The sequence below is a fragment of the Mandrillus leucophaeus genome, unplaced genomic scaffold (assembly GCF_000951045.1).
Source record: "Mandrillus leucophaeus isolate KB7577 unplaced genomic scaffold, Mleu.le_1.0 Scaffold371, whole genome shotgun sequence".
Lineage (NCBI taxonomy): Eukaryota > Metazoa > Chordata > Mammalia > Primates > Cercopithecidae > Mandrillus > Mandrillus leucophaeus.
This window is the reverse complement of record NW_012103932.1, coordinates 227864-252023: the sequence shown is the minus strand read 5'-3', so window position 1 is coordinate 252023 and position 24160 is coordinate 227864. Positions and strand designations below refer to the sequence as shown.

At 46.9% G+C, this 24160-nt stretch overlaps 1 protein-coding gene across 1 annotated transcript in view; it reads left to right on the top strand.

The window, feature by feature from the left end:
- TRAPPC9 (trafficking protein particle complex 9) overlaps positions 1 to 24160 on the top strand; it is a 479714-nt gene that overhangs the window by 253632 nt on the left and 201922 nt on the right. The window contains exon 15 of the mRNA XM_011990156.1: positions 8202 to 8326. Coding sequence (XP_011845546.1) covers positions 8202 to 8326 — 125 coding nt within the window. The remainder of the gene's footprint in view (positions 1 to 8201; positions 8327 to 24160) is intronic.

The following is a 24160-nucleotide window of genomic DNA, read 5'->3' as shown; positions in this document are numbered from 1 at the left end:
GCCAGGAATTTGAGACCAGCCTGGCCAACATGGCGAAACCCCATCTCTACTAAAAATACAAAAATTAGCTGGGTGTGGTGGTGTGCGCCTGTAATCTCAGCCACTTGGGAGGCCGAGGCATGAACCTGGGAAGCGGTGGTTGCAGTGAGCCGAGATTGCGCCACTACACACCAGCCTTGGTGATAGAGTAAGACTCTGTCTCAAAAAAGAAAAAAGAGGCCGGGTGCGGTGTCTCACACCTGTAATCCCAGCACTTTGGGAGGCTGAGGCAGGTGGATCACGAGGTCAGTCAGGAGTTCAAGACTAGCCTGGCCAAGATGGCGAAACCCGGTCTCTACTAAAAATACAAAAAAAAAATTAGCTAGGCATGGTGACAGGTGCCAGTAATCCCAGCTACTCAGGAGACTGAGGCAGAGAATTGCTTGAACCCGGGAGGTGGAGGTTGCAATGAGCCGAGATCACACCACTGCACTCCAGCCTGGGCCACAGAGTAAGACTCTGTCTCAAAAAAAAAGAAAAAAAAAGGAAAAAGAAAACATATGGAATTGACTAAAGCACAATGTTTTGATGTATCTACTTGCCTACTGCTTTCTGTGTTTCCCATTCTTTTCTGTATCTTTGACCTTCCTTCTGAAATGATTTTCTATGTACCTGAAGTGTAGTATTTAGAAGTTCCTAGTGAGAACGTGTTGGTGGTAAGTTCTCTTAATTTTTAGCCAAAGAGTGTGTTTGTCACCATCATTCTTTAAAAAAGTTCTGCTGTATACATAGTCTAGTGTAGCAGATGAATTTTCTTTAATATTTTGAAGATGAATTCTTATGACTTCCCTTGCTGCTGGGAGGTTAGCTTCTGGTCTAATTTTTATTCCGTTGGATATAATCTCTCTTTTCTCTTTATCTTCCTCCCTAACCCCAAAGTGTGTTTGTACCCTAACACAGTTGTACTATTCTTTTAGTTTTTAAAAAATATTTGTTGAGATAGAATTCACGTGAGATACAATTCGGTCACTTAGTGTATTCACAGGGTTGTGCAATTGTCCCCACAGTCTAAGTTTAGAACAAGTTGGGAACCACCCAGAACATTTCACAGGTTCAGTTGGTAGTTACAGCCTCCTGTACCTGGAGGCTTCCGGTGTCGGTGAGGGCAGAGGACTTTAAGTCTGGCCCCGCTGCAGGGAGCATCCGACAGAAGGAAGACCAGTCTCAAAGTGAGGCTGCCCGTGGGGAAGATGGACTGTTGCCATTTGAATAGTATGTGAAGGCCACTATTCCTGTATGATTATTTTTTCTTTCCTAAGCATATTCCAAAGTTTCTGAATGAATGAGCATGCTACTTTCTTTATGGAAATTTAGGATGAGTATTGGCTAATTTCTTAGCCAACTGCTTCTACTGCTTTGGTTTTCTTGAGGATATTTTATGATAACCAGATGGGCTTTTTTGGCACCTGTGGATTTTATGACTAAATGAGAAAGCATCTTTAAAATATATTCTACCTGGAACAGCATATCCCTGACAAACTCCCACTGAGCAATTGTTGCCTCCTGTTGCCTTTGTTAATGTATTTTATTCTAGTTTATTTTAGGTGCCTCTCACAAGAGAGGAAAATGTAGTCAGCCTTATGCATTAGTGTCTCTTTTAAAAGTGTACCAAAATGGACACATCCCTGCGTAGATCCCACCACTGGAGATAGATGCTAAAGCTCCTGCAAGGGTCCTTGGGATTAGTTTAGTGGAACGCATGGTGTACAGTTTTGGCCCGGTGATGTGCTGCAGAACAGCCTTGGCTGGTGAGCTTTTGTGGAAGCCCAGTTTGGGGACTGAAATATATTATTTGGGTCAGTTTTGCTGGGTAGTGACCAATCCAGTTGTCATGAGGTCTACTTCTGACTGTGCTTCTGATGAGCTGTGTGATATTGAGCAAGTTACTTACCTTCTCAGAGCCTCAGCTTCCTCATCTATAGAATCGGTAAGAGAACGCCTGACTTTGCAGGGTGTAAAGAGTTGGATGGTGCATACTGAGCGCCTGGTGCCAAGCCATGGACGTGGCTCTCAGCCCTCACCCCTTCCTAGAAGAGCTGTTTTTATTGTGACTCTGCTTTTTCTTTCCCCTGCACAAATCCTGCTTTCAGCTGTCATTTCCCCCAATTGTCATCGTGGTTGGGATATGGCTGAATTCTAGAGAGAAGTATTATTTTAGCATACAAAATGGTCTTTCTGAATTTCCCACAGAGTTGCTCTTAATAGAAAAGTTGAGCACTATAAATGGTAAGTATGAAATTCTCTCTAAAAGCTCAGTTTTATTCATGATGATCTACCAGACTCATACCATTCTTAAATACCCTCTGTCCTGATAAATCCACTAAACTCTTTAGTCCTCCTACTAGGCCGCCTTCATCTGTTTGTAACTTTTTTTGTCCTGTCTTCCTATTAATTGTCATCCCAATCTGTTCTCTGTTCTATTTGTGATAGCCTGTGTTGGCAGAAAAATTGGCTAAATGATTGAACATAATTTTCTCCCCTCCACCCCACCCCAACTGGAGAGAGATCCTTCCCAGGCGTGCCCTGTGATTTGCTTCCCTGCTCACGACATCTTATTCCATCTCATCTCTCGCCATCCCTCTGCAGCTGCCCCTTCTCTCCAACTCTGTTCCTGTATGGGCGAAGGGCTCAGCTTCAGTTTTCTGAAGGCTGGCTTCTGCCTCCTACCTGAGCTGGTTACATTCTGTCCCCATTTATAATTTATATGCTTCTTGTGTTTTGTATCTTCAGCTGGATTTGAGAACAGGCTTCTATAGTCTGTAAAGAATCCATAGAGTGGCTTTCTTAGTGTTTTTCTGAGCTTGAAGATGGCAGGTTTTTGAGGTTTCTTGGAGATTTTGAGGTCTGTGTCCAAAAAGGAGGCAAATTTCAGATGGAATTTTAAGACTTTTTTTTTTTTTTGCCAAGTGCTCATATCCCAGAGCCTCCTAGTTCCAACACATTGCTGATTTGTGTTTTTCCAAAGTACTTTTACATCAAATCTCATTGAGTTTTTTAGTTGGTTCCCATTTCAGAGCCAAGAAAACTAAGGTTCATAGAGTTGTGTGTTGCCCAGAGTGTCTCAATGTGTTGGGGAAGGAGGGCTGCAGGCAGGCCCCATAGCTGGATCTTTTTCTTTTTCGAGACAGAGTCTCTCCCTGTCACCCAGGCTGGAGTACAGTGGTGTGATCTCAGCTCACTGCAACCTCTGCCTCCCAGGTTCACCCAATTCTCCTGTCTTAGCCTCCCCAGTACCTGGGACTGTAGGCGTGCACTACCACGCCCAGCTATTTTTTGTATTTTTAGTAGAGATGGGGTTTCACCATGTTGCCCAGGCTGGTCTTGAACCCCTGACCTGAAGTGATCCACCCACCTCGGCCTCCTAAAGTACTGAGATTACAGGCATGAGCCACCATGCCCGGCCCATAGCTGGATCTTTATAACGTGATTTAGAGGAAGACAAACCAGACTCTTTTCTTTCTAGAATTTGTAAATCAAATCTCATAGAAGGGCTTTTCATGTCCCTTCTTGTACCTTCTGTTTGTCCTCTGGATAAACACTGTTGATGGGGTGTTTTCGTCTCTGGCCATGGCAGGATCAAGGCCAACCTTGATCCAACCAGAACCACATGGGACGAAGAAGGAGCTGCTCCCCAAAGAAAAGAGAAATGCGGGGCAGACAAAAGCCAGATGTTCACTCTGCTTTCCTCTACAGGCCAAAACATCTGACCATTTCCAGAAATGAAGAATTTACCATTGTTATAAGTGTAAAATAGGATTGGTATTTCCAAGGCAAAAAAAAAAAAAAAAAAAATAAAGAAGAATCAGGGTCCTTTGGGCGATGAAAGTGTTTGTGTGCTTGCTAAGGATGGAGCCTCCCTTGGGAGGAGCTAGACAAGCTGTATTACAGGCCCTGTGTATATGTCAGAGAGAGGGATGGAGACCCAGGGAGACACACAGACACAAACAGACATGAAATGGCAAAAATACCCTGTTGGGCACCTGGCCTTCACTCAACAGAGGACAACTTATTGGGCGAAGTCACATTGAGTGGTCTTTCATACCATGCTTGCTTAGAGGTCCACTTGACCTAGTTTCTGGGGTAAGATGCTAAACAAATGTGGAGTTTATGTTTTGCAAATGGTTCTGTTCGTAATATTAGTACCCTTCACAGCAGGCATCCGGGCATCATGGTGTCATGGAGAGGTTTTATAAATTGTGTCCCTGGTGCTGAGAGAAATGAGGAAAAAAGAGAAAATTAACTCATTCAAACTTAACAGCTTTTGATTGAGTCTTTACAAATAAGTCTTTGCACATATCTACCTGATGAAATTTCAGTTAACCAGGAGTTGGTTGTTGAATGTGACTTTGGGATGATGGAATTTTTTATTGAGCGTGTGTGTGTAAACTGTGTGCATGTCAACTAAATACTGAATTTGACCCTGTGATTTATTCATTCATTTAGTTACTATTTACTGAGGGCTTCCAATTTGTTAGAGCCTGCGTCAGCTACTATGAGGGACACAATGGTGAATCTGACAAGAATTCAGTCTTCAAGGAGTTTATAGTCATCAAGGAATCTAAGACGTGCATAATTTGCTGCGGTGGGAATAAGAACAGCTCTTTTTACTGAATGCTTGCCCCACGCCAGGCATTATGATGAATCCTTCCTGTGCAATAATTCATTTATTCTTCTATATAACCTCACAGCATATGTGTTCTCACTGTTCCCATTTAGGGGATGATGGATTTAAAGCTCGTAGAAGGTTATTTGACTTGATGAAGGTCATTCAGCCAGGTAGGAGGGGAGCCATACCTGAGCCCCGACCCCTCTGACCTCCTACCAGGCTCTCTGCCTGTGTACAGGTCAGCAGGAGGTAGGCACGAGTCTTAGGATAGAGAAGATGCTGGAACTCCGAGGAAGATGTACTTGCTTTCCATTAGGACAGCTGAGGGAGGCATTATGGAAGAGGTAGCATTTGAACTGCGACCAAAAATAGGGGCATATTAGGATATAAGGTTGTCAGAAGGAAGATAATTACCAATGCATAAAGGCAAACAGAAATGGAGGTAGAACAAGGAGTGACAAGAAATAAATTTTGGTAGAAAAAGGGCCTACCAGTTGCAGGGACTGACATGGTACAAAGCTGGGCCTTAGGCCCAGTGAGGGCTGCTTTGTTTCCAGTCTACCTTCACTTTGTGGCCCTACCTGAAGCTTCCTGGATTTACTGTCCACTCTCCACGGGGAACACTGAACACCAGTGTTTTTCACATCAAGTCCTTTGAATGTGTCAAAGGTTCTCCTCGGATTCCGCTCAGATTCTCTTGGTGAACTCTTCTGAAATCTGCAGGCACCCCTAGGGGATGTTTGTCAGGCTCATGTATCTGTACTTCCCCCTCTGCTAGACAGTAGCCCTGTAGCTCTTGTTAGCTCTCTGATGCTTGCATGGATTTTAAGACTCCTTTGTCCATGTTTTCTAGCTGTTCTCAGTGGCTGAGCTGGTCTGAGTTGTCTAGCCTGTTATGAGGAATAGAATCTTCTGAAGTTCGTTTCGTGCCTATTCAGCCCGAGCTGCTTGTGGGACGTCAGGTGGATCTTTGCTGCCCACATGCAGTGCTTGAAGAGGGGCCAGTTGAGCACCTCCAGTTTCTTCCAAGTGCAGAGAGGACCCTACTCCTAAGTGCTTGATCACAGTCTTCATACGTGTCTTCCATAGGCACCACCAACAGAAACAGATCAGTTTGTCATTTTTCTTATTATAGATGCACAATGTCTGGTTCCTTCATGTGCTATTTTGGGCATAAGGTGTCATGAACTTTTCAAGTAGACAATTTTTTAACTTAAGACAGTTTAACTTTTGAAGATTTGAAGCCTCTAAATAGAAAATTGCTTAATTCTTCTTTACCCAGTTGAATATTGTTTGTCATCCCTGAAAATTGAACTACTTAAGGGGATATACCTTAGCAAATGATGCTTAAGAGAAGTTATTTTTTGAAAATTATGAACTATTTCTATTATGCTTGGTTAATTGATATTTTTGCAAAGAGATATTAGGCATAGGGCCTTGGGTCTAAGTGATTGGGAATTTGGAAATATATGTTTTGTATCAATTAAAAGTAAATATTCTTCATCTTATCACAAGAAGCTTTAGTTTCTTAATAAGAAGTTACTTAGATGGGTTCGTTTGAGATATGCAGCTATTGAATTTTTCTTTCCCAACAACTGTGTTAAAGTGAAAAGGATCCTAGGCTTAGAATCAAAAACACCGAGTGTGAGTTTCAGACCTGCCACTCATCCACCCATCCATCCATCCAATCAAGTTTCCTAAATATCCATTCATGTGTGGTATGATGCCTACGATCAATTATCGCCAGTATGACTGTGAGCAGGTTGTTTATTGCTGTTCTATAAAATGGGGGCAAGTTTCATTATTCTCAGCAAACTAACGCAGGAGCAGAAAACCAAACACCGCATGTTCTCACTTACAAGTGGGAGCTGAACAATGAGAACACGTGGACACAGGGAGGGAACAGCACATACTGGGGCCTGTCGGGGAGTGGAGTGAGGGGAGGGAAAGCATTAGGAAAAATAGTTAATGCACGCTGGGTTTAATGCCTAGGTGATGGGTTGATAGGTGCAGCAAACCACCATGACACGTTTACCTGTACGACAAACCCCTGCACATCCTGGACGTGTACTCTGGAACTTAAAAAAAAAAAAAAAAAAAAGAAAATTAAAATGAGTGCAAGCTTAGAAACTATCAAGTGCCATACTGATGTGAGTCCACATCGTACCAACCTCACTTTCTACCATTTGCTCTTTTGTGTCTGCTGTTCCATGTATCTTAAGCCAAAATCGGTATTAACGTGATTTCTTGCACAGGTTGCCTCTGGTGGTTTGTTCTCTTGGCCTGGTTTACGCTGGAAGTCTGTGATACTTGCCATACTTATAGGTAGGCTTCTCCTGCATGCCAGCTGGGTTCTGTCAGGGAGCTGCAGCTCCTTGAAAATAACTCCTTAGGAGGCAGTATCTTTACGTTCTTGAGAATATATAAAACTGCAGTCAAATAACTCATTCATTCCGCCAGGTCTTCTCTTCTGTTAAACGGTGTATCATGCAGAGGTCTTGGAGACCAGTGCAGACTTTGACATTTCCTCTTGAGTGCTAGGGGCAGGGGGTGAGCCCCCTTTCCTCAGGCGACTCTGCCTGCTGTGTGGGGAATTGACTTAGGGAAAGGAGTGAAGGCAAAGGGGGAGAAGAGCCAGGAGGGTAACAACAGTGACTCTGAGTGGGTGCTGGCCACGAAAGCCATCCCTGGGCACACTCTGAGAGCTAGCAGGATTTTCTTTTGGGTTGGACATGTGACATGAGGTGCAGAGAGGACTTAAAGATGATTCGTGGGTTAGACTGATCAATCGATAGATAACGAGTAAGAAAAAAACCCAGGTGGCAGCGTGTGGCTCCTCGGAGGTTTAGGTAGGGTCTTGTGGCAGAGAGTGGTGGCTGCTTGAAGCTGGGTGAGGAGGTAGCGCTTAGACTAAGGTCAAGTGGCAAGAGAGAGCTGGCCGCATGAAGGGAGGGGAACTCGTTCCAGCCTGAGGAGTGGCTCAGCAGAGGCTCATGGGAGAGATGGGCTCTGCATGGTCCAAATGCAGAGGGCAGGCCGGGCCTTGGCCATCACATCCAGGTGGTAAGGAGCTGTCCTTTTTAAGGAGTGATGCACTCTCAACTTTTACTCAGCGGATATGAGTATGTGCTGACGGAGGACGCATCAGGCGGTTGTAACTGATACGAGATAGAATAGTCAGGACAGAAACTGGCGTGCTCCTTACAGTCACAGTTTCTGACCAAAATCCCCTACATAAACAAAAACAAAAACCAAAACTAAACCAGCCTGGGCGCATGGCGAAACCCCACCTCTACCAAAAATACAAAAATCAGCCAGGTGTGGTGGCGCGTGCCTGAAGTCCCAGGCACTAGGGAGGCTGAGGTGGGAGGATCACCAGAGCCCAGGAGGCAGAGGTTGCAGTGAGCAGAGATTGCACCACTGCACTCCAGCTTGTGCGACAGAGTGAGACCCGTCCCAGACAACAACAACAACAACAGCAGCAGCAGCAACAACACAAACAACAAACCCCAAAACCAAGCTGACATGTTACTTCTGATTTGTTCTTATTTTGTAGATGGAATCAGTGTGAGTGGCTTTCCGCTGTCCAGCCCTTTTCGGCAGGTCGTTCGGCCCCGAGTGGAGGGCAAACCTGTGAACCCACCCGAGAGCAACAAAGCAGGTGACTACAGCCACGTGAAGGTGAGTGGGCTTGGCAGGTGGCATCTGCCACGTGCCGTTCGGGCTTCTGCAGAGCCTTTTCTGAAGCACAGCTTTGAGTCCTTTTCAGAAAGGAAAGGCTGTGTGTATTTGAAAGCTGGATTCTCGGTAGTTTTTGTTCTTGGACAATGTTTTGGAAAGCAGTCACGGTGAAGCTTGAGTGCATTGTTTGGTGTTGCAAACTCTTATGTCCTTGGAACACGGAGATTCCGTGGGCTGAATTCAGGCGTGCGGTGATTAAAGCATGATCTCCCCTGCTGTTTCCCTATTCATTTGAAAAGTTTATTGATTGCATACTTATCCTCGGTTCGGATGTTTACCCTGTACATTTTTCGTAATCTTTTGGCAACCCTTCCCAGTTGTTGGTTTGGAAGCCCCAAGGAAGCCAAGACAGATACGCCGGTAACAAGTGAATGTGAGTGCAAAGCTGCGTGCTGCGGGCTTGTGGGCCAGCGTGAGCAGAGGTAGCTGCTGGCTCCATGGCGAGGCCCACACGAGTGCTCGGGTTTTTGAGTCTTCAGCACATGAGAAGCTCTGGCTGTTTGAGCTGTCCCGGGGACAGTGTGTAGAGCAGGGCCTAAGAGCTGTGACTGGGCTGCAGGTGGCAACATCACTTTCAGGCATGCATATGTTCAGGACCAGCCTTTGGGATGCTGTTTACAGTCCTCACGCCAAATTTAAGAGGGCAGGGACTGGTTAGGAACATCAGAATCGCTTGACGAAGATGCCTGTGAGTCAGTGATACAATGGATTTTGAGGCGTCGGGGCCGCTGTCACTCAACCAAGAGGAGGGGTGGAGGAGCATGGGTCTGATGAGGCCATGGCAAGAGGGCATAGGCCAGTTCTGGTGGATGGAGGTCATGTCAGTGGATCGAACTTTGAAGAAGCTAGTTTTGGTGGAAGAGTCCTCTCCCCTTTCGAGCTCTGCAGTGAAGAAAGGGGTTGTTGGCAGCGGGGGGTGCCCCGTTCCTGGAGAGCTTCTGTTTGCACAGCAGCTTGGTTACTGTGTTGTTGGGCTCTTGCGTTAGCCAAGGGGACTGGTGTGGGAGAAGCTTCCCAGCAGACGCAGCAGAGGCCCCAGTGTGCAGCTGCACAGCACATGCACGGAGCTACCAGGTACAGGAGGTGCTGTCGGGTGGGCTTGAGGCAGGGAGGACTGGGGAGGTGGCTTTCTCCAAGAGCCCCTCGGATTTCACATCACCTCCGGCCTTCCTGCAGCCGCATCCTCGCCACCTTCTGACTGCGTGTTCAGGCCCTCTGGCATCATTATGTTTGTGCTGCAGCTCAGGCCCCCACTGTGTGGCTGCACTCTGTCTGCTGTGGAGAGCAGCAACCGTTCTCTTTTCTCCATGTCTACACACATGCTCCCCTAGAGCTCTCAGAAAGGCTGCTGGAGACAGCGGTGACTTTGGAGTGGGGAGTGTTGGTGGGGGAAGGCTTATACCACACAGGGGCTCTCTGCTGCCTGCTGCTTTGCACTGAGCTGTTGTCTGGTTGGGGTACAATGGATCGGTGATCAGTCGCTGGTTTGGGAGTGAGACAGTCTATGGTGGGCAAAGGCTAATCAGAACAACGGAGCACCTCCTGAAGCCGCCAACTTTACCTGTGCATGAGTCATGTGTTCCCCTTTCTTTGCATGTCCATAATTTTTTGTGGAAAGCTGGATCTTCTAGATAATGGATCGTAGCAAGTTCGAGGCTGAGCCCCCTGCCCTCTCCTGTCACTGCGTGTTGCTGTTCTTCTTGTTTGTCCGTCAATTTGGAAACTTGCCTTGACTTATCTTCATGGAGTCTGTTTTCCTCAGTGTGTGATGTCTCCGCTTTGTTGATGATTTTCTCCTTCCTATTTTTACTGCTCACCTGGATTCCCAGGGCATGCCCCAGGTGCCCCAGAGCTTTGTGGGCAGCCAGTATTTGACTAGAGGTTGTGCTGACACACTTCAGTTCAGCAGGCCTTCCACCATTCTCCGATGGATCTGCATGTGCCTTGGGGATTGCTTTCAAACTGCAGGGCTGTTTCTTTGGTCTGAATTCACAAGGCCTCACATTGAGTGAGGACCAGTGGCTCCTGGGGGCCCTCTCTGGTTTGTCCTGAGCGTGTGGGGGCTTGTGCATGTGCACAGCTGCCCAGGTTTCCAGCGTTGTGGGACCAACAGGCTCATTAGCGTCCTGCATAGTAGCAGACCCATGACATGGAGACAGCAGGGTTTGCAGCGAAGAAAGAGTTTAATGACAGCAGGAAGCCACACGAGGAGGTGGGAGGAGACCCTTGAACCCATCTCCCTGAAGAATTTTGGGCTGCGGGTTATAAGGGGGTCGTGGAGGGTGAGGACCTGAAAAGCTGGGGTCATTGGTTATGGTGAGGGGGATGAAACATCAGGATGTGGAAACTGCATTCTTTGATGAATTAAGTCTCCATGAGGTCCTCAGACACCTGGCAAAGTGGGGTCCTTCAGGCCAGCTGATGTCAGTAGTTACAGTGGTGTGCAGGACCTGAAAGAATATCTCAAAGGGGAAAACGTAACGTTTTGTAATGTTCAAGTGGCTGTCGATGGAGCTGTTAGGGGAACTAGGGTCTTGGAGCAGGGTCTGTGTGATTCTGGGGCAATTTAGGCACCGGCAGCGCTGAGGAAGCAGGTCCGGCAGGCTGCCCTCATGATGAACGTGCTGCAGGCTTTTTTATTTTCTCTTCTCCCCTTCCTTTCTTCCCTGATTAATTTTGTAAAGTTTATGGAAACGGTGTCACTGGGGTAACTAGGGTCTTACCAAAGCCTTCTGTGCTCTTTCATGCTCTGGCTCTTCCTATTGAATTTCTGGCGGGTCTGCTGTTTTACCATCTCCCACGACTACTTTTGTGACTTTAGGCCAGCTGCAGTGTCACCTTCCCTGCCTGTTTCCTGCTAAAATCCACTGTTTTTTTTTTTTTTTTTCCTTTTAATTTGAGATGGGAGTCTCGCTCTGTCACCTAGGCTAGAGTGCGGTGGCGCAATCTCGGCTCACTGCAGCCTCTGCCTCCTGGGTTCACGCCATTATCCTGCCTCAGCCTCAAGAGTAGCTAGGATTACAGGCGTGTGCTACCACACCCGGCTAATTTTTATATTTTTAGCAGAGATGGAGTTTCACCATGTTGACCAGGCTGGTCTCGAACTTTTGACCTCAAGTGATCCACCCGCCTCTGCCTCCCAAAGTGCTGGGATTGCAGATGTGAACCACCACGCCTGGCCTCCCACTGTTATTTTTGACAACAACCCTGGACCTCCGCCCTCTGATCCGAATAAAGTCAGCCTCTTCTAGCAGGTAGCAGAGCAGCAGCAGTCTTCTGCCTGTCTCTCTTGGCCAGGTGGAACTTGTGTGCCAAGGAGTTGGGGGTAGCAGGGGCAGTGGAATCAGCCCCTGGCTGAAATGCCACAGTCACCCTTCCTCTTCTCAAGATTAATGAGATTGCCATGAATAAATGCTTCGCAATTTGTTGCACGCCTTTGGTCAGTTTGAAAACCTTTAAATGGTTGTTCTTGACGACTTCGTCCGTTTGCATCTTTGCTTTTTGGGCAGAGGTTTAGCCAGGCTTCCCACTAAGCAATTCTGGAAATCCCACCCCTCAGACCTATTTACCTTCTGGTTATTCTTTCAGAGTTGGGGATAGAATGAAAAGTGCTGATTTGGAAAGATGTTCCTTTGGGCCTATTTGTATCTCAGGTGTTGATTCCTAAATGCTGGTGGAGTAGTGGAGAGGTTCGAGTGTCGTGGTGGCGTCCTGCAGCTCTGCTGGCTGTTTGCTGTGACAGCAGCTACGATTTTCTGTACAGATTATTGGCATGCTTTTGTCTGAGCGTTTGAACTCCTTCTAGACTTTCGCCATGGCTTTTTTTTTGGAGACAGAGTCTCGCTCTGTTGCCCAGGCTGGAGTGCAGTGGCATGATCTCAGCTCACTGCAACCTCTGTCTCCCGGGTTCAAGTGATTCTCGTGCCTCAGCCTCTGCAGTAGCCGGGATTACAGGTGCACCACCATGCCCGGCTAATTTTTGTATTTTTAGTAGAGATGGGGTTTCACCATTGTTGACCAGGCTGGTCTCAAACTGCCAACCTCAAGTGACCTGCCCGCCTTGGCCTCCCAAAGTGCTGGGATTACTGGCGTGAGCCAGCGCGCCTGACTCGCCATGGCATTGAATACACTAGCTTGCTCACGAGTGTGGGCCCTTTCGCCATCTGTGTTCCTTGTTACGGTAGGGATTCACTGGCTCAGGCAGGCCCAGGGAATTTTGGGGAGCAAGGGGATGTTTACACATGTCTGTGAAGCGCTTTGACACGGCTGCAGTGGTGTATTTATTTGTGTTATGCTGTAAGTCCACATGTGGGGTTATGGAAGCTTTTGTGGGAAAGGAGCCTCACTGGTGTCCCCTTCTGGTGCTGCTCCTCGTGCTTAGATCCTGCCAGAGGCCGTCCCCTGCCACCAGCGCCCTCTCATTGCGCAGCCCATTCTCATCCTCGGACTCCAGCCCCCCACAGAGTTTACTTTCAGCCCTGTGCTGCTTCGTGTCGTCCTTCCACCTTCCTTGTGCCATTCCAGACTTCCTCCCGAGTAGGACCTCCTCAAGGCCACAGAGGATGTCCTTGTTTTGCCTGGCCACCGCTGTATCACTCCATCCGTTTTGCAGTGCACCAGATATGGCACTCTCCCTTAAGCCCCTGCGCCCCCACCCTCTGGCCTTGAGCAGAACTCCGGCATCTGGATAGCATCTGTATCCTGGCAGTGCTGACTGCAGAGCCCAGGTTCAGGCTTCCTTCTGACCCTCCCTCACTCTGCCTCTTTGCTCAGTTAAAGCACAACGTATATTGTGCTCCTGTTGTGGGTCAGTTACGGTGCTCCAGGGGGAGGGGACGCAATGATGGATTTCAGGGGCCTCCTTTTTAGGAGCCCTCGAGTTGGGGGCTGTCATACAAGCCAGTAACTCAGCCTTGTCCACTGAGGACAATGTTGAGAAGCATGCCGTGTGACGGGGAAACAAGGGTGCATCATGGCGCTCTTGACTTCATGGAACTCCTGGGCTGGTGGGCAAGATACAAGTAAATAAAACAGACAAAGTGGTTAGAATACAGGTGGTCCTCATTGCTATGGCTGCACAGAGGAAGCTGAGGAAGGCCTGTGAGAGGAAGTTGCGCTCAAATGGAGTATTGAAGGAAGACGAAACTGGGGTGAGCTAGCAGGCCAGAGTGGAGAGGGCATTCCTGAACCTGGGGCTGGCAGGTGCAGAGGCCCCTGAGGTCTGTGTGCGTACGGCATGCTGCTGCAGGCCTGCTGTCCTGAGCACAGGAGCACGGAGAGGGCTGAGAGGAGACTGAGGCCAGGCTGCCAAGGGTTTCAGAGGCATGCGAAGTTCATTAGTTCCTTCCTTCACTTTGTGATCCACTCATACTTCTTTTGTGGGCATCTCTCACATTTTAGGTACTCTCTTAGACAATAAGGGGATTTTTTCTTTTTCTCACAGGTTAGGCTCTTACAGTTTAGGGTACAATTTCAAAATCTGGGAGATACTCTTCACACTTGGTTGGGTCTTGGTGCCTGTGGCATGAATTTTGTTTTCTTCAATTGAGTGTTGCAAGGGTGAATGCACTGTTTTCCTTTGGAATCATTATAAATGTATATAGATATAGATGAATGTTTGTACATGTATTTAAACGTAATGATTAAAATATCATTACCATTTACCGAGGAACTCTTGTATATCAGGCACTTGCATCTAAATGGTCCTTTTAGATTCCCATGAGAGCTGTTTGAGTAGGTGCTATTATCCTCTAAGGAGAAAACCAAGGCTCCTTGAGGTGATGTCGCACTGTCCAAGTTACCCACTTTGGTCTCTGTCAGTTACACTGTGACACCTTCTTCTGTCACTACACCTTTTCTGAATTTTACTTGTGGACAGAGTCCCAGCGCCTCTGTATCCTGCCCCCAAGGCCTTTGATGCCTTCCCTGTGGACCATCAGTTCGTCAGTTCTCTGTCTCGTTGCTCCCATGCGACCCCCATCTGCCCTTGGGGACCAGCTGCTTTTCTTGAGTGGCCTGGGCACCCTCCAGGGCTTTAATGTGGGAACTGAGAGTAAAAGAGCCAACATTTACGGATTGGCCTCTGTGGGGCAGGGACTGTTTGGGTGCTTGCCATTCCCGAGTTTCCTCAATCCCTGTAAATATCCTGTGAGGTGAGTGGGGAAACTGAAGTTTAGGGCAGACTTGCCCAGGTTCACCGAGTCTTTGGCTGGTGGAGTGAATCTGTGTCTTTTCCTGTTTTGTTTGTTTGTTTTTTTTTTTTTTGGAGATGGAGTGTCGCTCTGTAGCCCAGGCTGGAGTGCAATGGCGTGATCTTAGCTCACTGCAACTTCCACCTCCCGGGTTCAACCAGTTCTCCTGCCTCAGCCTCCCAAGTAGCTGGGACTACAGGTGCCTGCCACCATGCCCAGCTAATTGTTTTTTTTTTTTTTTTTTTTTTGTATTTTGGTAGAGATGGGGTTTCACTGTGTTGCTTGGGCTGGTCGCGAGCTCCTGAGCTTAGGCAATCCACCTGCCTCAGCCTCCCAAAGTGCTGGGATTATAGACGGAGCCACCGTGCCCGGCGCCCGCCCTCTGTGTCTCTTCTAATCTTCATTCTGTGGTCCAACCCTTAAGGCGGACAGGATCTAATGGGAAAGGTCTGTGAAGGGCATTCCAGGCAAAGGTGCTGTGCCACCCATGGGAGGAGTGTGGGTGCGTCCTCGGTAAGAGGGAGCAGTTGGGTTTGCCTGAGCTCCGTCAGTGGCTAATGTGGTGAATTTCAAACCTGTGCAATCATGCGGCATTTTCTGGTTGTCGAGGTTTGTCTTCTGCGGGACGGCTGAGCCTCTCTGGGGACTGGAGCGGGAGCTGTGCAAGTGAAGTGGCTGACAATGCTGTCTGTGGGGACGTCTATTGCTGTAGGGGCATCTGGCACCATGAGCTTGTTACAGAGCCCTTCTCCCTGAAGCAGGAATGATGTGATTTAATTGGAATCGTGCTAAACCTATAAAACTATCACCGAGGAATGGTGTAGTCATGGAAACAAGTAATTCAGTGAAAGCTGCTCCTAGGGAGCACCCTGAGAAGTGGGAAAGATAACGTGTGTTTCTCAGGTTTTCCAGAAAGATGCCTTCCTCCATTTAGCTAGAGTGACTGTGTCTGTCCATGTTCACAACTGTCTTTCCTGCATGCCTTGGGAGGAATCTTCTAGGGCTGAAAATAGGGACTTTGTGAATTGGATGCGCCTTAGAAACAATATTTATGCAAGCCAGAGGAGACAGTCCAGCTTTCCTGACTCTCAGCGTCCCCCTCTGTAAAACCGAATGACAATGCTTCCTTCATAGGGTTGTTGCAAGGCTTAAATGATGAAAGAGCCTGGCAGGGGAAAGAAAGAAGGCTGGACCAAGTCAGGAAATAATTCACTGGGACTTCATTCTTGTATGTAAGGAGGAAAATGAGATTTGGTCAGTGAGTCCAGGTCAGTCACAGTCCTGCTGGTTGTTAACATCAAGAGCAGCTCTGGACTAGGCAGGGGTGTAAGGGCCTCTGGAACAGGTAGGTGTCAGGTCCCCTGAGTGGCTGGGGGTCTGGTCTTTGCCCAGATCAACTGTGGACCTTTGGCCAGGTACTTAGTGCTGCCTAGTCTGGCTTCCCCCAGCTGCAAAGCCAGGCTAGTGTCTACCTTTTGAGTTGGATATGACGTGCATAAAATCATGTCATCGTGACCAGAACATGGCAGGGCCTCCATTGAGAGCCCTTCTGAGAAGGGCCCAAACTTGGTGCCCACATCACGGGCTGGGGCTGCAGAAATGCCGGCAACAGGAGGCTTTTCCCTGAGTTGGACTGTGTGCCGTGTGTCACAGCACACCCCAAGTAGTGCTGTGTGTCACTGGAGGTGCCCCTGGCTTTGCCTGTTGAAGGCATCCAACTTACTCACGGCCTCCAGAGCTGCATAGAGATGTGGCAGCCAGCTGAGACTTGGAGGATAAAACATTCCAAGTGGCTGGAACGACTGCGAACCGTCAGGAAGTTGACACCAGTGTGGACGGCTGCAGCCATTTATCATGGTGCGCTCTCTGGCTCTGAGTAGATTCCATTTCCTCCATGTGCAGTACTGCTGTGTAAACACTCCACACCTGCTTGTAGCTTGCTGGAAAGCAGTTTTGAAATTCTAACAAAACCATTTTGCCAGGAGGTGGGGCCAGGCCTCCCTTAAGCTCTGTGCACAGTTGGCTTTGGCAAGCCTGTTGGTTCATGCTCCCCCTTGTCAACATCTTGTCTCTGAAAATTTGAGCAGGTAGGTGTAATAGCTGTAGCTTCATTCATGGGCAGCTCCCGTGGGAGCCAGGGGTTGTGCTTCAACTTTAAGAAATTAGAAAAAAAAACGTAGATTAAACCCAAAGTCAGTAGAAAAGGAAAGATCAGAGTGGAAAACAATGAAATAGGAAACAAAAACCCAACATAGACAAAGCAACCAAAAGCTTATTCTTGAAGAAAAATTAATGAAATTCATCAGCTTCCAGCCAGATTGATCAGAGAAGACACAAATTAACAGTATTAGAAATGAGAGAGCTGGCATTACCACAGATTTTATAGATATTAAAATGATAAGAATATATTATAAAAACTTTATGCTGATAAATGTGAAAACTGAGATGATGTGACAAATTCCTTAGAAGACACAAAATACCAATGCTTACACACAGAAATAGACAACCACAATAGACATATCCACTTAGGAAACAGAATGTTTTGTTAAAACCTTCCCATATAAGATCATGAGGGCTCAGAAAGAAAATCGAAATGGAAAATATAATAAAATAAAAAAGTCAACAAAAAAAGAAGATCAGAAAGTAAAAAAAAAAAAACACAACTTTTTCTTTTTTTTTTTTTTTTTTGCTCTGTCACCAGGCTAGAGTGGTGCAGTGGCATGATCTCAGCTCACTGCTACCTCTGCCTCCTGGGTTCAAGCGATTGTCCTGTCTCAGCCTCCCGAGTAGCTGGGATTACAGGTATGCACCACAACTCCCAGCTAATTTTTGTATTTTTAGTAGCAACGGGGTTTCACCATGTTGGCCAGGGTGGTCTTGATCTCTTGATCTCATGATCCGCCTGCCTCAGTCTCCCAAAGTGCTGGGATTACAGGTGTGAGCCACCATGCCCGGCCAAAAAAAAACTTTTTAAAAAGACAAAAGAAAAAAAAAAACCTTTCCCATAGAGAAAGTTTTGGGTCCAGATGGCTTTACTTATACATCTTACCAAACACTTTATGGAGAAATAATATGAAATCTATGTAAATTCTTCTTTCAGGAAACCTGAAAATGTAGGAATACTTCTTAAGTCATTCCGTGAGGGCAACATTTCTCTGATACCAAAACCAGGCAAAGAGATTATGGGGGAAAAAAATCCCCAAAGAACAAAACCCCAAGCACTGCAGACCAGTATCCCTCCTGACCACAGATGCAAACATTTTAAGCAAAAATTGAGCATCTACTATCTAACCCTATTAGTAAAATATTGACTGATTGGGGTTTATCTGGGGAATGCAAGGTTGGCTTAACGAGAAAACCTGCAAATGTAATTCTCCATATTAGCAAACTAAAAATGGAAAACTATGTATGCCATCTCAAGAGACAGAAAAAGCATGTGATAAAAACCCAGCATCTATTTAGAATGAAAACTCTCAGCAAACTAGAAACAGAAGGGAGCTTCCTCTGCCTGATAAAACACATCTATCAGCCCTGGGCAGCTACCCATGTCCTTCAAGGTGAGAGGTGGCCTGTGCTCGCCTGAGGCCAGCCATCCGCACCTGCTTACTCGGCTGGACAAGGCGTGCCTTCTTGCATTCCTGGCCCTGCGCTCAGGCTCTTTGCTTGGCTGGGCCTTCTCGCTCACTTCCTTTCATTCCTGGCGTGCTCCTCAGTCCTCCTGGGTGAGCTCTGAGGTCACCTGGTCTGCTGAGCCTTCCTCCGCAAGTGGCGTACCCAGAGTCAGGCCTCTGGGTCCTGTGTCCTCGCCTGCTGTCGGTTCCCTCCTAGATGGTAGCACCTCCCACACTGTTACTGTTGTCCTTTGCTTATACTGCTGAGCTCCCTTCACTATAAGTGCCTCATGGCCATGGGCTTGTGACGCGTGCCTTCTGTAAACATTTCTTGACCTGGATATTCCAGACAGTGAGGCCAGACAACCCCTCTCCGCAGGGTTGCCTGGAGATTCTCTTCATTAGTGAGGCAAAGCAAGACAGTAAGGTATGTTTTATCTCGTTCGATCAGAATAAAGCTTACCTTTGGGTTTTCTGGGATCTCAACAACATTCAGATACGTCGTGTAAAATATGTTACTTTAGCTTTTAAAATAAAGAATTGTGGGATGTTTATAAAGTTTCTATATACTTTTATATGTTTTTCTTAAGAGACAGAGTTGTACTCTGTTGCTCAGGCTAGAATGCAGTGGTGTGATCACAGCACACTGTAGCCTTGACCTCCTGGGCTCAAGTGATTCTCCTGCCTCAGCGGCTCAAGTAGCTGGGACTACAGGTGCGTACTACCACACCTGGCTAAGTTTTGCATTTTTTGCAGAGATGGGATTTCAACATGTTGCCTAGGCTGGTCTTGAACACCTGAGCTCAAGTGATTAGCCTGTCTCGGCCTCCTAAAGTGCTGGAATTATAGGCATGTGCCATCATGCCTGGCCTTCCAGCTAATTTTAAAAATATATATTTTTAAATTTTTAATTTGTTGTAGAGATGTGATCTGGCTTTGTTGACCAGGTTGGTCTTGGACTTCTGACCTCAAGTGAACCTCCTGCCTTGGTCTCCCAAAGCACTAGGACTGCAGGTGTGAGCCATCACACCCAGCTAGCTTTTATATTTTAATAATTACAGTTGCAAATTGACCAAAAGAATCTGTAAAGACAACGTAGAGCAAATATATTTAAGTTTAAAAAAAAAACCCTACGATATATAACAAATAGCATTGTTTCTTAATCAAGCTGTGTTACAAATTTAAAAATGGTTTCCATGAGCCCTTTGGGGCCTGGGGGCAGCACATTGGACGTTCCCATCAGCGGTGAGGAAAACATGTATTATGCCAGTTATTCCTGGAACACTTACAGCAGCCTGATGTGTGTGAGGCAGTGTGGCCAGAGGCTTGCCTAAGACATGCTTCTACCCTTGGAGATCTTGCAGCAGAGCCGAAGGAGAGAACATCCGCAGAAGCAGTGGCGCCCAGCGCTGCTCTTGCCATAGAGGTGTGCAGTTGGGACTGTGGCCTTCCTTGGGGACAGGCAGTGTCTTCGTCATCTCTTTGTTCCCAAGACATCCATGTAATCGTTGGTTTGCTGGGTGGGAAAGGGGGTGGGGGCAAAGGGAAGCCAGGAGAGAAAGGGCTTAGGCCAGGGAGGGAGACGCAGCTGGCGGGGGAGTGGGGTGACATGGAAGAGAGAAGGCTTCCCGGAGAACCGGACGAGATTATTCAGGCAGACGGGGGGATGGGGAAGTCAGGAGAGAGTGGAGGAACCCCCCACCTCCCTCCAACAGCAGCAGCAGCCACAGTGTCCTTCCAGCATTTTCCGACGCTCACTTGGTGCTGGGCCCTGCGCCTGGGGCTTCCCCTGCATTAACGGTGTGCCCTCACCACGGACCTGTGAGTCGGGGGTCACTCCCAGCATTCCTGTTTTCTAGATGAAGACAGCGTCATGGCCTGCTGGGTGCATCGCCCTGAATCACCTCAGTAATTCAGCAGCGGAGGCAGGCTTGGCACCGGGCCGGCCGATGGCAGAATTCACAGTTCCGGCCCCTCCACTAGGCTGGCACGCCCAGGCATGGCAGGCAGCCGAACAGGCCGAGGCCAGAAGAAGAGCGAGACAGAGGCTCGGGATGTGACGCCGGGGAGATTTAGCATGGTGACAGTGTTTACAGATTACTTCCCTCATGACTACAACTTCACATCATTCAAGTGGAAATGACTGAACAGCTTAGCAAGATTAAGTTAGCCCAAGGTCAAGCAGTTACTAAGTAGAAGTTAAAATTCACATCAGGATAGGTCTGAATCCAAAGTTCATGCCATTTCCATGATATCATGCTGCCCCTTTATGTATAATTTCTAAGTTTCCCAACTTATTATGGGATACAAAACATTCTCTCTCAATTCAAACCATATTTATAGAGCAGTCGAGTATAAACCCTTTAGCCTATCTGACCTTCAGTTTCCAATCTGTGAAATGCAGATAATAATACTTTCTCTCGGGCTATTGTGAGGAGTTAAGTGTCTGCTATTAGCCTTGGTAGATAAGAAAAGCTTACAAAATGGCAAATCCAATTCAGTTCCAAATTATTTCTAATCTGTCCCAGTAATAGTTACAGAGACAGGGAATTTCTTTCTACAAAGTTTAAGCATAAAAGCTTCAAAGGAATCCTTTAATCTGCTCAACAATTTCAAAACTTAATAAGAAATGTAGAAGTAAGAGATGTGGAGAGAGTCTGCTGCGCGTGGAATTCTAACGCAGATGTTAAAGACAGAGAGAGGTGGATGGCCTATTCCTTGAGTTCCTGTGACACCTTAGAACCTTTGCCTTCCGTGATGATCACTGTCTCCCAGAACTCCCGTGACATTTCATGTAATCCGTTCCTTCAGCAAACATCCAGTGAGCACCCAGAGCACACCCAGTTCTCAATGCTGGGGGCGTAACAGTGAACAAGGCGAAGTTCCCAAGCTGACATCCGGCAGAAGAGACAAGCAGCAAATAAATACCGTGTGGACAAACAAGGAAAGACGTGGGAGTGACTCCTGCTCGCCCACAAAGGCCTCACCACAGAGATGCCACGAAAAGGCAGAGTGCGTCCATGAGGCCCCTTCTCGGCCTCCGTCAGTGACAGTTTGCTGTGCTGAACAACAAACGCTATCTGAACAACATCAGCACCAACTGCCAGCGTTTTAAATGATGGTCTCCCCTTGGCATACATGGGGGATTGGTTCCAGGATCTCCCACACACCCAAATCCACACATCCTCTAGTCCTGCACTTGGCCCTGCAGAACCCCCGAATATGAAAAGTTGGCCCCGCAAATATGTGGGTTTCACATCCCACCAATACTGTGTTTTTGTTCCACCTTTGGTTGAAAAAAAATCTGCTTCTAAGTAGACCTGCGCAGTTCAGACCCATGTTGTTCAAGGGCCGATGGCACGTACGTGCAGTTTCCCCAGTAGACTGTGTGTGCCTGAATCAGAATGGGATACCACAGGAACCTCTGCATTTCCAGTGCCTGCTATAGGGGCTGACATGGAGCAGGCTGTCATTAAATGCTCTGCGAGCGAACCAGAAAGCAAATGAAATGACTTCTAAAGAATTGCTCTGCTCTTCAGTGTGTCTTTCTGTTGATCACAGGCTGCTACATTTGATCATGCCAGCGCCTTAAGGCAGTGGCACCTACATTAGCCTGAATCAGCATCACCTGGAAGGTTGGTTACGCCGCAGCTTGCTGGACCCCATTTTCAGAGGGCTTGGGAGTTTGCATGTAGAATAAGCTCCCAGGTGCTGCCGCTGCTTCTGATGTGGAGACCATGCTTTGAGGATCGCCGCCTTAAGAGATGAAATATTTTTCAAGTTGTTTTGACATTTTTTGTTGTCTTTAGGACTAGACCACAAGCATCCTTATGAACACTTCTGGTGTGTCTCATGGAAATGGTACATGGTAAGTTCTCTCTAAGTAGCTTAGTTTGGGATGCCTCAGCGACTGATAATACCTGAATTCCTGAGGAGGAATTTTAATAAACATTTGAGATGAATCTTTTTTGTTTTTGAGACAGAGTTTCATTCTTGTCGCCCAGGCTGGAGTGCAATGGCGCGATCTCAGCACACTGCAACCTCTGCCTTCCGGGTTCAAGTGATTCTTCTGCCTCAGCCTCCCAAGTAGCTGGGACTACATGCGTGTGCAACCATGCTCGGCTAATTTTGTATTTTTAGTAGAGACGGGGTTTCTCCATGTTGGCCAGGCTGGTCTCAAACTCTTGACCTCACGTGATCCTCCCGCCTCGGCCTCCCAAAGTGCTGGGATTAAGGCATGAGCCACTGCACCCAGCCTGAGATTAAATTTTAATGTAAGCATCTAATTAATCTAGGCATTGACATGCTTATTTGGGGGAGGTCTAGAAACACTTGTCTGGCAAATGTATACAGCCGCCAGCCCTGCTTCAGCATTCTCCCAGGTTATGATTCATGGCAGCAAAACACCAGGATTCTCAGAAATCCTCAAATCTTTGCAGGATGCTGTCATCGAGAAGCACCAGGTAGTTCATCTGCAGCGTCCACAGGGACTCTGGGGAATCTTTGCAGTGCTAGGTGAGACTCATGAGCTATTCTCTTAAGACCAGCCACCACCAGTGCGTTCGGCATGATCCATGTAAAGACAGTAGGAAAAAACCAGACAGTGGAAGGAAATGTGTGCTTTTATTGCATTTCTTGCCAAACAGGAAAATTGAGTTAGATTTGCTATTCAGAATGACTGACAGAAAGCAAATATGTTTGCTTTGGGTAAGGACATTTAGGTGACATTATTAGTTTCTAAAAAATCCAAAGCAGTTGAAATAGAGACAACATCAAACAAAGAATTCTATCCCTCACCCCTAGAAATATCTCCACTACTGAAACGGGCAGAATTAAGGAGGGAAAACCCCACATGTATTTGGCTTCAAACAGATCTGTAATGAACCTCAGCTTTTTCCCCGCTTTGTTAGAGTGGACGGGTTACTTCAGGCCATCTTTGAAATGGAGACCATCCTTAGTATGTCAACAGCAGTTCTTATGATGAAGCACGTTGCACAGAACCCAAATGCAGGGAATGCTCTGCTTCCTGGGGGCTGAAGAGACACACGGCTCCTGCATGCCTTCTCCAGGTGCAGTCTCATCATCACTGGGCGGAGTCGTTGGCACTATCCTTGTCTGTCATCCCACTAGACTTCAAGCTCCATGAAGGCAGAAATGCTTTGCTTTCATCTTTCCCCATGCATGGCACATGATGGGTGCTCGACAGATGCTTGTTCCCACTGAAAGGGTCACAGATGGCTTGGGAAGGAGGCAGGCAAAAAGGCGCAGGGAGTGGTGGAAAGGCATTCTAAGCCAAAGGACCAGCCTCAGCAAAAACAAGGAGAAATGGGCTTTTTAAATATATATATATATATATGTGTGTGTGTGTGTGTGTGTGTGTGTGTGTATGTATGTATATGTGTGTGTGTATATATGTATGTATATGTGTGTGTGTGTGTGTGTGTGTATATATGTATGTATATATGTATTTGGGGCAATATTGTTGAAGTGGGGCCATAAAAGATGAGGTTAGAACATATCAGGTGAGACCACAAATGAAGAATCCTGAATGCCACTTTAAAGATCCAGACTCCATGATGCAGACCATGGAGCCACCTTAAGACCGTAAGGAAATAGTAATACTGTGACTCACCCCTAGCCAGAATTTATTAGTTTGGTAAATCAAAACTTGAATATCCTAGTTTTTTTTCTTGTTCTGCCAAGGAAGACAGCATACAGAGAATTTTCTGACATTCATTTCAAGGCATAAGATATCCTATGATAAAGTAAATTATTGCTTTATAAATAATAGCCCCTAAGGAAAATTTTAAGATAAGAAAGAAAAGAAAGAAAGCAAATGTAAGACTACATGCAGAAAAAGAATTAGATATTGTTTAGGCTTTGGCTGACTTTATAAAGCAGTTCTGTAACATAGAAGATAATTGTTTTGTCTTTCTGTACTTTATAGTCCTAGTTTACTGATAATTTTTTTT